This window comes from Pinus tabuliformis, chromosome J (genome assembly GCF_031772625.1).
Source record: "Pinus tabuliformis cultivar Carrire ecotype Pingquan chromosome J, CPIR1, whole genome shotgun sequence".
Lineage (NCBI taxonomy): Eukaryota > Viridiplantae > Streptophyta > Pinopsida > Pinales > Pinaceae > Pinus > Pinus tabuliformis.
The window spans coordinates 1266479472-1266500669 of record NC_142295.1 but is presented as its reverse complement, the minus strand read 5'-3'; the positions used below and the strand labels follow the sequence as shown (position 1 = coordinate 1266500669).

Here is a 21198-nt window from a genome sequence, read left to right as displayed (position 1 = left end):
AATTGTAGCAGGATTGATGTGTTCTCCTGTGAGGATAGGATTGATTAGTTCTCCTGTCAAGGCATCCTACCCATGCAGTCTGGGACTCATGGGAAGTACCTCTCATCTGATCAATGAGCAGGGAAATGAAGTTAGGGACCATAGTAGTACCGATGGACGCATCGTTGTAACTACCGTACTCCCTACGCTAGGATGACCTCCATTGATCTGGGATCAATGATACTGGTCTAGGACCAGTGGTAGGAGTTGTACCATACTATGACGCTGACTTCGGGTCGGTTGAGACTGGTCTGGGATCAGTGGTACATACTCTGAGACTGACTTTGAGTCAGTGGAGGATGATATTGGTCTGGGACCATTGGAGTTGTACTCACTATGACGCTGACTTTGGGTTGGTTGAGACTGGTCTGGGACCAGTGGTACATACTCTGAGACTGACTTTGAGTCAGTATGATGCATCCTCGATCATTTCTTCTTCTTCATAATTCGGACAAAAGCAGAGTAGAACAGAACAATGCAAGAGCAGATTAGAACAGAACAAAATAGTATAGATCAGTGCAGGGCAGAACAAGACAAAGCAGAACAGGCAAAATAGAGCAGAGCAGGGCAAGGGTCAGGCTGTACAAGGCAGTGCATTTGATGGATGAATAGTAACGACCGATAGACAGATTGCAGATGAAGTTCTCCATGGTTGAGAGGGAGTGTTAAAATTGGCAACCAGGGCAAAACTTCATGTGGGTCATCTTATTCATGGCTAATAATATTTTTATTAGATTCCTCTCGTCGAGAGGTGTAGGATTGATATAAAGATCATCCAATTCCGATAAGTATTCATGGAGATATGAATTTATTTTGATTATGGAATTATTATCAAGCCGACCTACAACTCATGTAGGCTCAGAAGCCCAACAGTCGCATCTATTCACCCACCAACGTTGTGTATAAATATAAGAGGACTTTTCCTCATTTAGACACACTCATCTCATCACATCTCTCTCTCTCTCTACTGCGCAGATATGAGTCTCTTCTTTACTGCGCTAAAATGGGTCTCTCTCTCACACATGTGAAGCCGGAAGCTGTTGAATTTGAAGTTGCAACTGCAGAAGTAAAGATTAACTTGCGTGGCCTAGAAGATCTCCTCTTTGGAGCTGCGCTGTAGGTTCATCTGAACCTCCTTTGAAAGCTGCAACTTTTGGTGGTGGAATGAAGTCAATCCGACGAACGGTTTGCAAGATATTGACTGCCCTAGTTTGAAGCCGGAAACTGCTGAAACTGAAGCTGCAACTGCAGAAGTAAAGATTGACTTGCGTGGCCTAGAAGATCTCCTCTTTGGAACTGTGTTGTAGGTTCATCTGAACCTCCTTTGAAAGCCGCAACTTTTGGTGGTGGAATGAAGTCAATCCGACGAACGGTTTGCAAGATATCGACTGCCCTAGTTTGAAGCCGGAAACTGCTGAAACTGAAGCTGCAACTGCAGAAGTAAAGATTGACTTGCGTGGCCTAGAAGATCTCCTCATCTGAACTGCGCTGTAGGTTCATCTGAACCTCCTCTGGAAGCCGAAACTTTTGGTGGTGGAATGAAGTCAATCCGACTGTCGGTTTGTGAGATATGGTCTGCCCTAGTTTGATAATGAAGCCGCAAATGCTGATGCTACTGATCTAGGGTTTGCTACTGCTGATATGAATCAGATTTATTGTACTATTTCTCTCTGCTGAATTATTGAAGATAAAAGAAGATTTGATCAAAGGGTTTCCCCACACATTGTGGGGTTTGTCCCCGGCTAGCCGCCACATCTTGTGTCTCTTGTCTTGGCTTGTTTTCTGTCGATCGTTTAATGTTCTATCTGCACTTTACTTTATGTACATGTGATTGCTAATCGGTGGAATATAATAAGAAAAAGAAGTAAATTGTTATAAGCATAGAACATACCAAACTTAACACGATGACTACGCCTATGATCACCAATCTCAAGAAGTTGAGGGATTCTGACTCTAGTCTCGTGGATCCTACCTCCTATTGACAATTGGTGGGTTCCCTAATGCATCTAGTAAATGCTAGGCCAAATATATGTTTTGCAGTGAACATCTTAGTCAGTTTTAGTTAGAGCCCCCTTATGATAACTGGATAGTTGCTAAACATATACTGAGGTATCTTTGTGTCACTGTATATCACAACCTAAAGTATGATAGTAATGAAGTCAAGCTAATTGGCTTCACAGACTCTGATTGGGGTGGCAGTGAGACCGATGGAAGGAGCACTATCGGAGGATGTTTTAGTCTGGGAGTTGCTATGATCTCATGGATGAATAGGAAGCAAGATCCCGTTGCGTTAAGTAGTGTTGAGGCAAAATATGTGGCTGCATGTGAAGTAGGAAAGGAGGCTGTTTGGTTAAGGAAGCTTCTGACATGCTTGTCCGAGAAGTCTCTGGGTCCTACTGTGATTAATTATGACAACCAAAGTTGTATCAAGATGTCTGGAGATCCCGTGTTTCATCCTAGAACGAAGCATTTTAATAATAAGTTCCACTTTATTAGGAACCTGGTGCAGGATGGGATCATGAAGTTGGAGTATGTCTCGATAGATGAACAGGTAGCAGACATACTAACAAAGGCTCTTCCTAATAAGAAGTTTGAGTATCTGAGAAACTTGCTTGGTTTGGTAGACATTGCTGATTGTATTGATGATAAGGAAATGGAAGAGATTTGTTGAGGCTTTGCAAGTGAAGCATTGCCTGGGAGGACATCTGGCCGACACTTTGTGTTGATGTCTAGGTCCCAAAGTAGGGAGGGTGGTGTGGGTCGTAGAGCTCTGACCATGGATACGCACCTAGGTCCCTGGGTTGGTGGTTAGCAAGTAAGCCTGATGGTACCTAGAGGGGCTGAAAGCTTGAGTCCACCTTATTCCCACTTGGATAGATTGCCTTGGTCAGGAATCTAGTCTGTGGCATTGCAGTGCCTAAATTGTTGAGAGACCAATGGATAGATTTCCCTGGTCAGGAATCTAGTCCATGGCATTGCAGTGCCTAAAGTTTTTCATTGTTCATATAGTTTGAGATCTTCTATTGTATTTATATATGATGAATACCTTCCTAGTTAAGAGAGAGTGTTGGAAATTGTAACTAGGTTCCATCTTCATTTAATGTATTTGAGTCACCCTGAAATGTACTTGTCAAAAGAATAAAGAAAATAATTTTTATTATTGTAACAACGCCTTATTAAAGCATGGGTTTCATGCTTGGGTTATCATTATATTAGTCAAGTCCCCATTAAGGACTCCTAGGATTAAAATTGAGTTTATTGAGTCATTGTACATTCAAAGAGACCCTTCTTGGGCTTTTGAATCATGTAAAAAGGTTTACTATTGAGTCAAATATAATTTATGTATCCTCCACACCAAGTCGGCCTAAGGACACTAATTCGACATCACATGGAGCCTATAAATACATGTAAGTCGAAGTCATTTGGAGTATCATAACTCAAGCGAGTTCGATATCTCAAGAGTAGTTGGAGAAGTGCAAAGTAGGACGAAGTGGGTCTAAGGAAGCCAAAGGAAGTGCGAGTTTGGGGAAGTCTAAGGAGAAGAAGGAAATTGAACTTTTGGTGCCTCTCTCTCTCTGTTTCGTGCCCTGATTTGGGAGATCGAAGTCTTCCAAGTTTCACTAATGCTAGAAGTTGCCTAATGCCGGAAGCTGCGACCTAGTCAAAGTTGTTGGAAAGGAGGTCGAAGATCTGGGAGGCTGACTGAAGAGTCTCAAAGTATACTATTGAAAGGAAGAATTTTCTTGACTGGGTTTTCCCCTCGAGGGGGGTTTTGCCCTAGCATAGTGCCTACATCTTGCGTCTCTTGTTTTGTGATCTTCATACACACATAATATGGTAATTTCTTGATGAAATATAAGATAATAAAGAAGTAAAAGAAGCCAACGCACTCACAAGTAATTATCAAGAAAGGAGAATCAAACCCTAATATAACTACTTTGATTTTCCAACAAGAAGAAGCCGAGGTATCATAGTCTCCTTTGAAGGAAAAATTAAGGAAGGGAACAAGTTCATTATCAAGCTGAGGTTCCAGGGAAGCTGCCTCCACCTAAAGAGAAAAGGAGTCAAGGTTCCAAAGTTGATAATTTGCACGTTCTAGGGTTTCTAAAGGAAGCCGAGAAGTTGCAGGTTTGAAGTAGAGAAAAGGGAAGCCGAGATGTGAAGTATAGCTGAGGTACAAAGGAAGGCAAGCAGTTGGACCAAGTGTTGACTTGGGCATGAAAGAGAAGCAGTGAAAGGGAACTTGTGTCTTGGTCTTGGAGTGGCAAATAGGTCAAGGGCCTTGGTTTTGGTATTCGTCAATTGAAGCCTTTATAGGAAGAATTTGTTTGGGTTTTTCCTCTCAAGTGGGAGAGGTTTTGGCCCTTGTTGATTGCCTACACTCTGTGTCTCTTGTCTCTTTATGGTTTATGCATTGGTAGTTGTTTGATCAAGAAGAATACTATAATAACCTAAGTAAAAGAAGATCCTATTCTAAGAAGTAAAAAGCATTCACAAGTAGTGATCTAACGAAGAGAAATCACCTAATTTCTATGGCCTAGATTTCTCAACACAACAAAATTCAAATATTAGTAATTTGTTGCACCATACAAAATCGAGCCATGGTGCATTGGTTAAAGCACTGGATTTGCAACAGGGAAGTCACAGTTTCAAACACGAAGATTTCCATTTATGGGATCTTTAGTTGCAACAAACTTTATATGTGCAAAGCCTAACTTGCTACATAAGATTTGTCGTTGGCACTATGGTTAAGTAGTTGGTGTAGTGGCTCAGAGGTCACAGGATCAAGCCCGCTGACCTCCATTTTTGGGAAAACAATCTTAACAACAAACTTTATATATTAGTCTATTCGCGTAGGTGGTAACAACGCCGATTGGTGTAAGGGTTTGTTGTTGAACTCATTCCATCAAGGTTAGGGGTTTGAACCAGTGTTGTTAAAAAATCGCGCTTTTTTCAAAAAAGCGCGCGTTTTTGAGTATGCCGAATAAAACCCGCGTTTTATACCAAAAAAGCGCCGGTTTATTTTATAGCGCTTTTTTTCCGAAAAAAAGTGCGCTTTTTTCGAAAAAAGCGCGCTTTAAATCGAAAAAAGCGCCGAGGGCGCGGGCAGCGGGCTTTTAATAATGAAAAACGAATTTTTATTTGTCATTTCTGACTGTCGCCGCGCGGAGGAGGAGGAGAAGAGCTGAAGGAGAAGAGCTGAAGGGTTTGGGTCGACTTTGGGAGCGAATCCAAGTGTTTTTAGGAGAAATCCAAGACAAGATCACCAATTTGTCCATAAAAACGGTATGTAGATTAATTTTTTTTTGTTTTCCTTCTTTAAAAACTTTGTTTTTCATTGTTTTTGGTTGGGAAACTTCATATGGGCACCATTTTCCTTTTGTTTTCATTGTTTTTAAAGAATTTTTTGTAATTTTTCATTGATTTGGGATGGGTAACTTGTTATGACTATGGGAACCAATTTTTTATTTTTTTTTTTCATTTTTTTTAAACATTGTTTATGTTTTTTGAATTTTCATTGTTTTTTGGCATTTGCCATTTGGTTGGGTAACTTGGGTTTGGAAATTGGGATTTTGTAAATTTGTAACTTGTAATTTTGTAAATGCTAAATTGTAATTTGTAATCCTAAATTCCTATTTCCTAATCCTTATTTTTCCATAGGTTTGCAAATTCAAAATTCAAAAACAAACATGCCAAGGAAATTGGATCCTTTCTGGGAATATGGTGAACCTTTTGCTCCGAATGATAGACAAAACTTGCATTGCAAGTTGTGTGGAAAGGAGATACGCGAGGGGGTGTACAGGTTGAAGTATCACCTTGCACAAATCCCTGGACGTGATGTGGGGCCCTGTATAAATACAAATCCTGAACTTATCCAAAGAGCCATGAGAGCATTGGGAGAATTAGAGCACACTAGAGAGGCCAAAGAAGAACTCAAAAGGCAACTAAAAAGGTCAGCTGAAGGAAGTGGGCCAAGTGGCACTGGTTCTACTGCAGCGTCAGTCAATCCGGTAGCTGCATCATCATTTTTTGTTCCTCGAACCACACCTGGTTCACAACCAACTATCGGTTCAATGCTAAAAAGAACTGAAAAAGAACAAGCTGATAGGTTGATGGCAAAATTTCTCCTCTGGAGTGATATTCCTTTCAGCATTGTAAGGAATAATCCATTTTTCCAACCTGCTGTTGATGCTATTGCCAGTGTTGGCCCGGGGTACAAAATCCCTTCTTATCATGATTTCAGAGGCCGGATTCTTCAAGATGAAAAGCGTGACTGCACCCAAAGATTGGAGGATTTTAGGGCATCATGGGCACAAACAGGATGCACTGTTATGTCAGATGGTTGGACTGACCAAAAGGGGAGAACCCTTATAAACTTCTTGGTTAGTTGTCCCAAGGGGACTATGTTTATCAAATCTATTGATGCAACTCATCAAATCAAAGATGCAAGAACTTTATGTGATTTGCTGGATGTGTTTATTTTGGAGGTGGGTGCAGAAAATGTTGTCCAAGTCATAACGGACAATGCTGCAAATTATGTTGCTGCTGGTAGAATGCTTATGGACAGGCATCCTACTTTATTTTGGACACCTTGTGCTGCCCATTGTATTGATTTGATGTTAGAGGACATAGGGAAAATTCCCTTTGTCAAAGATATTGTTGACTCATCAAAAAGCATCACAAAATTTATTTACAATCATACATCTGTGCTTAGCTTGATGAGAAAATGCACCAACAACAAAGAGTTGGTGCGCCCTGCCATTACACGGTTTGCGACGAGTTTCATATCTCTTCAATCCTTCTTGAATTCTATGTGGGATTTGAAGAGAATGTTTCTTTCAGAGGAGTGGCGTGCTTCGTCAATGAGCCGCAAACCAGAAGGAGAGGCCGTGTGCAGACTAGTTTCATACCAGGAAGACTTCTGGGCGGGAGTGCAGGAGGTGTGCGCTGTTACTGAACCTTTGGTAAAGGTTCTTCGGTTGGTTGATGGTGAGAAGCCCGCAATGGGCTATTTGTATGAAGCCATGGACAGGGCCAAAGAAGCCATTTGGTCCTACTATGATGATAAGGGAGATGATGGGTTTCAGAAACAACTCCTTCTATGGGAAGTGATTGATGAGCGATGGAACAACACACTCCATCGTCCCATTCATGCTGCTGGGCTTTTCCTGAACCCTGCATTTTCTTATGCATGTGGGTTTGATTTTGATGCTGAGATCATGGATGGATTATTATCCTGTGTCCAGAAGATGGTGAGATCTCCAGAACAACGTATAGAGATCTCTAAACAAATTGAGACATATAAGATGTCAGGTGGCACATTTGGCTTTGAGATGGCTGTCACTGATAGGACGATTAAAATGCCAGGTATTTTTTAGTTTGTACTTTGTAACTTTGTTTCAAATTTCATTGTCTCTTCAAATTCCATTTTTTTCTTATTATTATTTAAAATTTTATTTGTAATTTTGTTGTAGACGCATGGTGGAAGATGTATGGTGGCAGAGTACCCCTTTTGCAAAAGCTTGCCGTACGCATCCTCAGCCAAACATGCAACTCCTCAGGATGTGAGCGCAATTGGAGTGTATTTGAAAAAATACACAACAAGAAGCGCAATAGGTTAACAACTTAACACTTAAACATTTAAAATATTGCAAATTTCCAAATAAATTTTTGAATTCATTAAACAATATTTTTTTTATAATATTAATTATTAATTATTATTTCATGAACTTTGTACAGGTTGGAGTCCCATAGACTTAATGACATGGTCTATGTCTACTACAATCTTCGATTGTGGGTGAGGCAACTAGAGAAGACACCTGATATGGATGCCATCTCATTGGATGGGATTGACACCACTGCTGAATGGAGGGTTGAGACCGAGAGGCCTCTCATGGATCCCACTGATGATTGGTTAGTGCAGGATGAGGGGGAGGAGGAGGGGGAGGAGGAGGAGGAGCAGGAGCAGGAGCAGGAGGAGGAGGAGGAGGAGGAGGTGACACCGCCTACTCGGGCTACCACTACCACCAGTAGAGGACGTGGTCTCCGTCTACCTACTGTAGCTGCTACTTCTACTTCTTCAGCTTCTAGAGCACGTCAGACTCCACTGCCATTTCCACCAGCACAGGCATCAGCATCTTCATCTAGAGGGAAAGGGAAAGCAGTGACATTTTCTCGCAAGAGGGGCAGAGGAAATCAATAGGATTAGAGTCTTAGACTTTCATTTTATTGTATATGACATTATGACATGATGAGATACATTATCATATTTTTTGTTGATATTTTATTATTTTGAGGCTGAGTTGGGACTCAGGACTTACTATTCAGGACATGATTCAATGTTATGTGTGATTTTAGCGCTAGAAATGATATTAAACATCTTATATATTAGTTTTTTTATCATATTTATGTGTCAATGTATTTATTTTATGTTGTAGATGGTTTAGATATTAAAAAAATTGAAAAAAAATGAAAAAAATGAATATTTTTGTGCCAAACGCTTTTTTCCCGTTTTTTTCCGCTTTTTTCCCGCTTTTGCTGATTTTTTCCGCTTTTTTCCCGGCGCCGATTTAATCCCGCTCGCGCTTTTAACAACATTGGTTTGAACCACCTCGCTAATCTATTCACAATCATTTTGGAACCTCCTTGTCCAACTGGAGGCTGTATGTGGTAGCTTCTGATTGGCCCACGCCAACCTGTCACGTCATCCTGCCACGCCAACCTGTCACGTCATCCTGCTCAACGAGCCTGCCATGTCGACCAACATCATTGATGCCATGTGTCCTAATCTGGCGCTATCACCCGTCGGCCTTGTCAGTAGACCTTGCAATGTGTCACACTCTAATTGGTCCACCTTTCATGCCACATGTTAGTAGTCGTACTGCCACATCAACATTTGTAACGTTCGTACTGCCATTTGTTTTGTGGTGTTGCCATGTGGCACACTACATACGTTTTGCCTATTTCTTGAAAACTTTAGAACGCCATAGCTTCATCATTCGACATCCATTTGATTCTGTTCAAGTGGCATTGGTAAGCTCTCGATGAGCTCTTCAACATGGCGATCTTTGCATAGACATTTGAAGATTTTAATTTTTTATCAGTCATGAAGATCCCTCTGAATCAATCCTCCCCATTGGAAGCTTTTGAGCTATCAAAAGTCTAGTTTTCTCATCAAATAAGTGAGGGTACAACTCCCTCACTTTCTTAATCTCTATCCATCATGCTTTGCTTGGATGTACCCTTTTAAGAGCCACTCGAAGATATTCCAGATCACCCCTGCGTGAAGTCTTTATCTTCCTGTCAAGGATAACATATTTTTGTAATTCATTTAAGTATTAGGGAGCAAATTCACCAACAAAAGGAACTTGACCACTCTCATCCTGATCGATGACCATAGGAGTTTCATACAGCTTCAATTTCTGAACATTTACAACTGAATATATTTGCATATATGGTGGCAAATATAGACGGAAAGCATTAGTACCACTCTTCTCCAAAATTTTAAATGGACCATACTTGATTGGTTTAATTTTCTTACCTTCACCTTTCAATCTTTCCTTGTCGATCTTTAACTAAACTTGATCACCATCTTGAAATTGATGATCTATTTGATGCTTATCTCGCCTCTTGCCTTGTACTTGGCTTGGCTCTTATCTAATTGTTCTTGTATGACTTGATGCACCATTTGAATTTTATGAATAAACTTCATAGCTTTGTCTACATCACTATGTCCATCTACCACAATATCTTTCCCAAAAGAAAAATCTAAAGGACACTTAGGCAGATACCCGAAACAAGTTTCAAATGGAGATTTTGCATGGAAGAATGTAGGGCACAGTTGTAGGAATGTTGCACATAGTGTAGCTATTCATTCTAAAGCTTAGGATGCTTGCTGCAGTATCCTTGGAGCAAATGCACTACTGTTTCGTTCACCACCTCTCCCTGCCCATTTCTTTGTGGATGAAATGTTGTGCTCTTCTTCAACTTAGTGTCCATTAATTTCCATAAACTTGACCAAAGCTCTCCAAGAAAACGAGAATCCCGATTTGATACGATAGATATGGGTAACCCAAAATGGACCCATGTATGCTAAAAGAACATGTGTGCAGTTTGTTCAGTTGTCACTTGTTTCTTACAAGGCATTAAAATGCACGTCTTGTTGAACCTATCCACTACTACATACAAGTAATCATGACCTGTTCTAGACATAGCGAACCCTCCCATAAAATCCACATACAAACTTTCCCATGGATGGGAAGGTACAGGAAGTGATGTAATTCCACAAAGATCACCTAGAAACCAAACATTCATAAGGCCTTTGAGACCAGGGGCTTCCTTAACAAAGCATACTCCCAAACCCTATCCTCAAAAGCCCTCTTAGTCCTTCCTAGAGAGCCCATCACCTTGCTTCTAAAGCAAGCAACCCATTTAATTGAGTCTCTCTTGCGAATAGGCTTAGGAATCACTTCCTTATCTTATCATTGACTATATATATTCTAGTGATTCCTCACATACTAGGACTCCTCCCATCGGTGAAAGTCCATAAAGAGAAGGGAGCCTTAGCTGAGGTGACAGTGGGCTATCGCTCCATTGTTTCCCTCGACCTAGTAGTTGCTCTATAAGATCCCCTCCTAGGACCCTTGCTAGTTTGAGCAGTAACATTTTTGGTGCTGTTTTCGGGAAGGAAGCATGTCTGCCTCCCTAGTGAATCATTGAGGAATTGATTCATTAATGACATTTCAAATATTCCTCTGGCGACTCCATTCATTGTCCAAAGCCCTAGTTTGCTTGAAGGTGACAACATTCCTCCTTTAACTACGACCACTGCAAGACGGGGAGAACAAACTCCATCACTTGTTAGAATTGCCCTTCTCCCTGAATTTGAAAAGGTCAGTGATCCTACCCCAAAAATGGTAACTAGTTCTAATGCTGACCCAAAACAAGACCAACCCAAAATGACTAAAAGTGAAATTGAGTAATGACTCCAAACCTTTACCTGAGAAATACAATAATTGGCTACCCAAGTTCAAAGGTGATGCTACCATAAGTGCCTGTGACCATGTTGAAGAATTCTATTGGAACATGTCTCCTAGATTGATATTTGACGAAGATAGGCTCATGATGCTTTTAGCTTTGTCTCTTGAAGGGAAAGCAAGGGAATGGTACCTTAGTCTTCCACCAGGATGCGTAGATGATTCTGAACAATTAGAAGACATGTTCATGAGAAGATGGTCATGCAATGCACAAGGAACCTTCAACATTGAGAAGTTCTATCAAATAAGTAGGGGAAGGGAGGACATCTGAGAGCTCATCCAAAAATTTGATAGGGTAGTTAGGGATATCCTCGACCATTTGAAGCCCCCTGATGCTAACATACTTTACAAATTTATCAAAGTTGTAGGTGGCCACTTAACCTATGCATTAAAAGACAAGAAAACTGAAACCTTCGCTGAGGCTAAAGAGATAGCTATGGAAGTCGAGGAAAACCTACGAATTTCCAAGATGGATGCTAATGATCACCCCAATGCTAAGATCAAGGTCAAGAAGGGAAAATCCAAAGATCAACATGAAGAAATCCTTCGGTACTTCTCAAGAAAATGGAAGAGCTTAGTGAAGAAATGAATTCACGAGATAGGCTCTACATGAACAAACTCACTGCTTTGGAAAGGGCCCAAAAATCTAGCTATATCCCAAAAGGGAGGCCTTTCCCTAAGAAACAAAATGAGGAAGACAAGCCAAGCTCATCGCAAGTCCCCAACACTTTGGCTCCAACTAATGTGGTTGAGCAAGATTCATCTTTCGAAGATGAGCAAAGTGATGAGGATGAGAGTGATGATGAAGAAGTAGATGAGCAGGCTAACCTTGTAGAATCTGAAGCCTTCAACATTTTGCTAGGGGGTTCATATATTCATCCTCCCAACATTTGCTAGGGGGTTCATATATTCATCCTCCCACTGGTTAGGTCACTACCAAAGAAGAAAAAGAAGAGCCAATCCTTAACATTGATGATAGTGGAAGATTCAAAAGGGTCCAATATTCATGGAAGGACAATAACAAAGACCTCGCGACCTCCAAGGAACCCAACAAAGATGACTCAATTCCCAAGCAAGTCTCTCCCAAAGAGACTCTCCCTAAAGACCCCCCCAAGAGGGATCCTCCGAAGAAAGCCAATTCCAAAAAGGATCCCAAAAAGAAAGAAACCATCAAAAGGGATAAAGGTAAGGAGGTTGGACTTGACATTGATCTAGAGACCACTATAGGGAAAATGACTATACAAGTTCCATTAAAGGAGATTGTGAAGCTTCCCTGACAACAATGGCAAATCAAGAAATCCCTGGGTCTTGAAGAGGAGGAATTACCCGAAGCATTGTAGAATATCCACCTTCCTGATCTCAACCCAAGCATGAGCCATTCATGCTTACCTTAGCTGTAAATGACCTTTTATTACATAATTGCATGTTAGATTCAGGGGCTTCTGTAAATATCATGCCACTAAAAGTCATGAAGCAATTAGGTCGTAACATCACTCTATAGTATAAAAATGTGTGTGGCTTTAACTCCAAACCCGTAGAAGTAGAGGGCCTCATAAAAGATCTTAACATCTCTTTGGCTATGAACCTTGATATATCATTGCTTATGGATGTTGTGGTCATAGATATCCATGATGTACGGGGAATGCTGCTATCAAGGAAGTGGGGAGCCACTGTTGGAGGTCATCTCCAAATGGACTTGTCATATGCCACTATTCCGCAATTTGATGGAACCCCCTTTATTCTTTATAGAGAACCTGCATACCCTACTCATGTGGTTAAGCCAGGACTGATCCCATACTACAAGGTACATGAGATTGAGAAGTCTTTTCCCATTCTCCCTTCATAAGAAGTTTGTATTCTCAAGCGACCAAATCACAAAGCAAACAAAAAGTGGAAGCCTAAAAGGGAATATAAGGTTGGGGATGTAGTCTTGGTAGATAAAAATCCAATGCCTGTCAGGATTCATGGGAAAGTTGGGGAGGATTATTACTACATTGCCAAACTCAATGATGAACTATGGCCGCAACTAGTCAAGTTAAATTGTATCACTCATTTCCTTGATACTTGACATTGTATTATATGCATGTTAGGGTAGGATGCATTGCATGTTGATTTTCTCATTAGAACTAACATCTTATGATATTTTCATGATAGATTAGTTGCATCTAGATTAAATTTGCACTTTCATTTCTTGTTGAATTTTATGGCCTAATACTAAGCATGGGTGATCATAGGACACCACAAAAACATGTTGCCATGTGTGCTTGGTCTTTGATATGTGCAGGTAATAGGTCTACGATACCAAGAGATTGCTAGTGTTCTCATGACCTCTCGTTCAAGTAGCTTTGCGCACTTCCCAAGAGATCATGTCCTAGTTGGAGCCAGATGTTATCCACCACCTGTGGGTAGTGTATATAGGAGAAATTTTTTCTCCTAGATGGTCCTTAGCCGACAGCCAGCAGCTTCTTGCAACCACTAGATAGCTGTATGTGCCATTGTCTCTGTCACCTGAACTAGCCATGTGGTCCCTCAACCACTTGTCATAATTGTATGTTTGAAGGTGGGCCTCCCGACCCCAAAGGTATGACTTTTCACTGGTTTGGTTGAGTAATTTCGTTTACTTTTCATGGGCACTTTTGGGCATGGATAGGTGGGGGGATCAAACGAAGAGAGTGGTTTAGGTCTGTATTCTTGTCTCCACTACCCGATTCCATGGTTACCCTTGTATCCTAGTCCCGTGGGATCTCCTTACTGGCCATTAGCTTCAGGGTTGACACTACATGGGAAATCCTGATTTTGGTTGCGTGGTCCTGCTTCTCGATACTACCTACATCACTGCCCTTCCACTCATTTTAGCCCTGTTCATCTATTTTCCCGTCTGGATCCACATGTCTCCACGGGATCCACATAGGGTTAGCCACCTCTTCCCCTTGTCCACACCTTGGGTCGGGCCTGAAACGATTCCCCGGAGGTTGCTGCAGCTAAAAAAAAAAGAAAAAGCATAATTTGGCCACTCTCAACAGGAAATGTAGCACAAAATGCAAAGGATGGTCGGAACATACAAATTTAGCACGTGGGCAAAAGCCAGCTAGACATGAGCTCTACCCCTTACCCATCGCCATCACCCTAGTTTCTATGGGCCCTAAATGAGCCCCTTCCATCATTAAGGAACCCATGATTGTCCCAACCCATGGTGGGCAATGAAATGCCCCACCTTAAGGGGGTATTCACTGCTAAATATCACACATCATGCTCTCATCTCCTAGAGCTTCGAGCAGTTTTGAAGGAAAATTAGTCAAAGGCAAAAGACATATGAAGAAGGGTGGATAAACAAAGGTTGAGGTAACTCATCTACCATGATCTGCTCCCTCCTACACTCATATACCCAGGTGTGGGCTTCCCCTATTACAACTACCCTTGTACCATGACATGTGGTCTAGATGATTCCCCTGATCCCCACTCTGCTCCATTATTATATCATCTGCCACCTACCATTTGAGGGATGTACCATGGACATGTCACCCCCTTTAGAGGTTGAAACCACCTAATAGGGTCCTTGGTTAACCCCCTATTGAGCTTGGAGACACTTGTACATGCCAAAGCCCACTATGGAAGGGCATGCCACCATGAAGTGCCCCATTGATCCCATGACTTGTAAGCTCTTTTACTTGATTACTCTAATGATTTGTTGTATTGGAGGGCAAGGGGACACATTGGATCTTATGCAGGATTGCAAGTGGGTCTCCATTTGGGGCTTGGTCTCCCTATACGAGGTCCTAGCCCTCTAGACATTGGCATTTTAGGGTGAGCATTGAGAGCCATGGGCCTCCACCATAGCAGAGCATACTTCATGGATGCCCAACACCACTTGTTTATTGCTCGTGTTCCACCTTTTGGATGAGGATGATGTAGCTGGTTCACCATGCCCAACCGGCTCCAGACATGCACCATTCACTTGGCAGATGTTCCAAAGTCTAGAGGATGTCTCCTGCTATAGAGGGAAGGCTTATATCATCATCCTAGCCCTCACAGATGGTCTACAGACATTTCTGATCCACTTGGAGACCCATGAGGATGTCCTTGTGCTCCCCTACATCTACTTGGGAGAACTACAGGCTCTTGCTTGGAAAACAAGGAGCCAACCCCTTGTTCACTATTTTTGGAGTCCAGTTCTTCATCATGGCACCCCCTGGACTTCATTAGGCCTCCTCAAAGGCCCAACAACTCACTTTGTTCTTCATCATGACACCCCCTGGACTTCATTAGGCCTCCTCAAAGGTCCAATGACTCACTTTGTTCATCATTCGACCCTCTTGAGAGGCTTCTTATTATGTTATTGAGCTATTTGATGGGCTTGTCACCAAAGTATCGTTATCAGGCACTTTATTTTATTTTAGGGGCTCAATTAGGCCAATTTAGCTAAATCAAATTCATTAGAGAGTGTATAAATAAAAGTGAGATGATTCATTTTCATCATCATCACTTGGATTGGGTTCTTATCTCTTGTGAGATTTTCGCTATCCCTTTTGGAGGAGGATTTTGGATGTAATGGATGAACTTTGATGTTTGGATATCTCTCTCTTTTCTTGGAGCTTCATTATTGGCATAATTTGGTGATTGGATATACTCTTTACACATGTCAATAATCTTTTGATGTCTATTCTTTACACATGGCATAATTTGGTGATTGAATATACTCTTTGCTGCTCTGACACAATCCTACTAGAACATCATATACTTCCTTGGCAGTTTATAATGCAACAACATGAGGAATCAAGTGGTCCTTTATGGAATCTACCAAGATTTTTTTAGCCTTGGCTTCATTCTTCTTATAATTGGCTTTCTCCTCAGATCCCTCTGGCTCTGGAATTACTTTCTCCCCATGATCCTAAAGCTCATTTTCTTCCAGGATAAGGGGTATCCTGGTCTTCCATGATTTTAGGTTGATGGCACCATCTAATCTGTCTTCAACTTTGAGAGTTGGTGCCATTTTGACAATAGATCTAAAAACCAATCAAGTCGCTGAATACTTCAACGGTTGATATTTCAATGAAGCTTTGAGACCATGTTGAATTTCTACAAGATGTACAATAGAATACAATTTTCTGCTAGATAATTACTTCCTAATGGTTTTACACCCAATATTATTATGCCACTGATATCATTGAGCGATTACACTTCAGAAAATATCAACAGTAAATACAATGGAAATAATAAAGATCATAGAAAGACAACCATGCACAATAGAGACAATATTTTTACCCTGGGAAACCCAACCTTGGGAGAAAACCCAACAACTCTTCTTTAAAAGAAATTATTCTTCAATGAGGTTTACAAATCAGCAATTTGTCTAGAAATCTGTGTCAATATCCAAGTCAAAATACCAGTCAAACCCGGCCAACCTGCTGTCCTTTGAGGTCAGTGCCTTTAGCCTTCTTAAGCCCTGTTTCACCTACAGCCAACACTTTTTCTTTTGCTGCTCCTTGGACCTCCTCCTGTGGCCTTCCTGCGGACTTGCTGCTTCTCCTGTGGACTTCTGCTTCTCATGCGGACTTCTTGCTTCTCACACGTGCGGCTGTCCAACAGAGGTAAGATGATGGAAAGAGAGAAGATGAATTGCTCTTGCTCAGTGGTGAAAATGTGACATCACACCCTCTATCTATACTTGTCAAATGGGGTGAAATAAGTCAAGAGACACACCCCTTCACTTGCTGGGCCGACTTGATTAAATAAAAGTAAAATTTACATAATTTGTTTAGACCAACTTGAAGACTTCTTAGCCATACGGGAATACCTCCTGATGCTACACAAAAAAATCAACAATTGCATTGTTACCCATTGCATAACTGAAAATTTATTTCACAAAATAAAACCTTAACTTCTGATTTATGAACTGGGGGTGGGTCTCAGTGTGTCTTTAAATTTCATGTTTATAATTTTACTTAGTTTCTGGCTTTTGAAAGAACTACAACTACAAGTCTCTACTGCTGTACAAAAAAGTTGTTGCCTGTTTTTTGTCACAATGAGGTTGATTGCAACCCAGATTTAGTGGTCAGTATCAAATATTACAAAATCCTGTATATATGAGTTCTGTTTTATGTTTTGTTGCATGTTTAACAGACTAGAAAATTTCTGATTGTCTTGTCCTTAACTTTGGAAAAGATTCATTTTCTTTCTGTTCATGTGTTGAATAGAATTCAATAGTATTTTATTGGAATGATTTGAAATAAAAATCACCGTTATTTGAAGGTGGATTGATATATGTTAGTGACGTGATATGTCAAAGCTAGAATCTTGCTGAACTTCCATTGTCAATTTACCGGCAACTATATCTTGATGTAGTTGCTGCAAACTGTTTACTTTCATATGAAGTCATTTTGGCTATCACTTGGACTCTTTGAAAAGCATTTTCTGACTGATTACTTATCATACAGGTAAAGTTGTTGCCAAGTTTTGTGCCAAATATCTTCATCAAGTTGTAAAGTCGGAAGCTGATAAAAATGGTGATTTATGTGAAAGCCTTCAAACAGCATTTCTGAGGTTGTTTCATTGGCCTTTCTCTAGCATGGATGGTTGTTCATTTACCATGCAGAATGCATCCTTTTGTATATTAGAATTTGAGATGGATCCTTACTTTTCTTGTTGAATTTTCGGTTGATTTTATTTGTTTCTAAAGTAGCACATAAAAAAGATATAACCTATCAATCTGAATGGGGATTCAAGCATTGAAAAGTACAATAATTCAGTTTAGTTGATTAATAAGTGTTACAATTTTGAGCAAATATTCTTTAGAATTTTACTTGAATTTGTCATGTAGGGGAAAGGTTAAGAATGTTTTAGTATTCTTTAAGGACTCTTCTGGATAAATCGCATAGGTTTTTTGAGGTTGACACATTTCGAACCACTTACTGTGGTTCATCATCAGGACAAAGATGGATAGTCTGATCCATTAGAAAAATTATATAGTAGAGATGCAATGGCTAAATCCAAAAATAGACGTTATAGATCAAATAAATTTTATAAAAAAAATTTATGAGAAAAAATTGAAATTAAAAAAAGCGGAAAGAAATTAAATATTATAAAAAATAAAGGTTAAAAACTAGTATTAATTAAAGTCAAAAAACAAAAAAGAGGCCGATGAAAATTACAAAAATGGGAAGAATTCTAATTGGAATAAATGCAAACATAAACTGTTATAATAAAATTATCATATAAATAAATATTATATCAATTGTTATATATATATATATATATATACCACTAGAATCAAAAGAAAATGGAGTAGAATATTAAAATATGATTAAGAGAATCTCAGGTTAGGGAAAAAATATAATATAATAAAATATTTAATTAAAAAGGAAATAAACTTAAAGCATATATAAATTATTGATGAAACTAGGTTTTATAAAGAGAGTAATCTAGAGAAACAAAGAAAATTAAATAAATCAAGATAGACTGAATATACATAACAAAAAGTTGAAGGAAAATCAAATTATAAGAGAAAGACTGAACTAAAATGAATTTTAAAATAAAAAAATATAAATGAATAAAAATAAAGTTTTTATAACAAAAATTAAAATCAAACACTAGAAAGTGTAGGAATTTACAGGGTAAGTTCCTCAGAAGGAACACCAAAAGGACACCGCTCACGACCAGATCTCAAATCAATACACCAGTATTTTTGACGTGGTTAAAACCCTCAAAGTGCAAGGAGGGAAACAGTCCACGGCCTGTCCCAACGTGGGTACTACAGGCAATTTATTAATCAAAGAATGAAAATTTACATAAGCTTCTCTCATGCACGGATTACCCGAACAAAGACCCTCCATGCGCTTTAAATAGAACTCATGGACCAATCGGGTGTCAAGCCACGGATCAAGTGTCGGTAATACCGAGGAGAGAATGAACCGTCGGATCACTACATATCGTGACCGTCGGATTGTAAGTTACAAAATGTACAACGGTAAAGAAACACACTTTACCTAACTCTATACCTAACTCTACACTAGACCAAGTTGAACTTAACTATATCCTATGTGTCGGAATATCCTAACATCCCCCCTTAAGAACAACTTGGGATAGGATTGAAGGATTTACAAATATGACACAATAGGAGAAGGAAGGAGGCACTAGAGCCTATCCCCCCTTAGTGACAACTTCCTGAACTCCAAGCATATATCGAAGTTTAGTGAACTTCGCCTCTGTGAGAGCCTTTGTGAAGATGTCTGCAACCTGATCATCTGTTGGACAATATTGCACTTCAAGAACATGGTCATGAATGAGCTTTCTGATGAAGTGCATGTGTAGTTCAATGCGTTTGCTGCGTTGATGCTGGACTGGATCTTTGCATAGCTGAATGGCACTTTGATTATCACACCAAAGTGTGGTTGGATGCTGCTGCTCAAAGCCAAACTCTGATAGGATCTGACGAAGCCACAAGGCTTCCTTACTAGCTTCCACGGCACCACGATACTCTGCTTCTGCTGACGAAAGAGAAATGGCAGCTTGTTTCTTACAAGCCCATGTAATAGGTCCTGAACCAAGAGTGAAGACATAACCGGCAGTAGACTTCCGATCATCAGGGTCACCAGCCCAATCAGAATCAGTGAAACCAACTAATAGAGGAGCTGCTTTGGCACTGTAATGAATCCCAAACTGAACTGTACCTCGAACATAACGAAGTATTCTTTTAGTTTCTTTCCAATGACTTTCACGGGGGTTTTGCATAAAACGAGCAACAAGGCCAACAGCAAAGGAAAGATCAGGACGAGTATGGGTTAAATACAAGAGTTTTCCTACAAGTTGACGGTATAAGGTAGCATCAACTTCGGGAGAAGTACAAGAGACTGAAAGTTTGACTCCAGACTGAAAGGGAGAAGGGGCTGGCTTACAGTCTTCCATGTGAAAATGACGAAGAATATCACAAGCATACTTGGATTGGGAAAGGAAAATACCCTCCGTGGATTGCAAGACTTGAAGACCGAGAAAATAGTGTAAGTGTCCTAAGTCTGTCATTTCAAATTTCTTTTTAAGGCTGGTTTTCACATGGTTTATAAGGTTGGGATCACTACCAGTAAGAATAAGATCATCAACATAAAGAACAAGGATGATAAGAGAGTTGCCCACTTTCTTGGTGTAGACAGTATTGTCAGAATGACACCTAGAAAAGCCAGATTCTAAAAGAAAGCTATCCATTTTGGCATACCAAGCCCGAGGAGCTTGCTTGAGGCCATAAAGGGATTTCTTAAGTCGACAAACAAGGCTGGAGTCTGTTTGTATGAAGCCAATGGGTTGTTCCATATAGATTTCTTCCGGTAAGTCCCCATGCAAGAAGGCAGATTTAACATCCATCTGATGGACTTCCCATTTTAAAGAGGCAGCAAGGGAAAGAACAAGGCGGATAGAGTTCATTTTGGCAACAGGGGAGAAGGTTTCAGTGTAGTCAATGCCTTCAACCTGTGAAAAGCCCTTAGCAACGAGACGAGCTTTATGTTTATCAATTTTCCCATCTGGTCCATACTTAGTTCTGTAAACCCATTTACATCTAACAAGTTTGCGTCCCTTTGGTAGAGGAGCAAGATCCCATGTATCATTTGTCATCAATGAATGATATTCTTCATTCATAGCTGCTTCCCAATGTGGATGGCCTGAAGCTTCTGCAAAAGTGTCAGGATCATGATTTACTGGAGCTTGAGCCAGTAAAGAAGAGGCTCTTTCAAACTGAGAGCGTGTACGTCGTTGATCTGTAGGATCACCGGCAAGATCACCTGCTGCATCCCGAGTAGCACGGACCCATCTTGGAAGTTGAGGATCCTGAGAAGGTGGGGGAGGATTATCATCCTCGCTTTCATCATCTGAAGAAGAAATGTTTTCAAAAGTAGAAGAGATAGGAAGAGGTGGCACATCCGCCGGACTAGGCTCGCAGGCCGATTTATTTTCATCAAATTTTACATCTCTTCTAATGATAACATTTTTGGACTTAAATGGAATAAGTCTATAACCTTTTACATCTTCAGAATATCCAACAAAAGTACATTTCTCACTCTTAGGTTCTAAAGCTTTATGCTTTTCATCTGGAATATGGGCCCATGCTTCACTTCCAAACACACGAAAGTGACTTACA

The 21198-nt window shown here is 40.3% G+C and overlaps 1 protein-coding gene across 3 annotated transcripts in view; it reads left to right on the top strand.

The window, feature by feature from the left end:
• LOC149231865 (putative protein phosphatase 2C 21) overlaps positions 1-21198 on the top strand; it is a 342884-nt gene that overhangs the window by 132528 nt on the left and 189158 nt on the right. For all 3 annotated transcript variants that reach the window (XM_089379293.1, XM_089379292.1, XM_089379291.1), the window contains one exon: positions 17510-17615. In XM_089379293.1, the coding sequence (XP_089235419.1) occupies positions 17510-17615 (106 nt within the window). The remainder of the gene's footprint in view (positions 1-17509; positions 17616-21198) is intronic.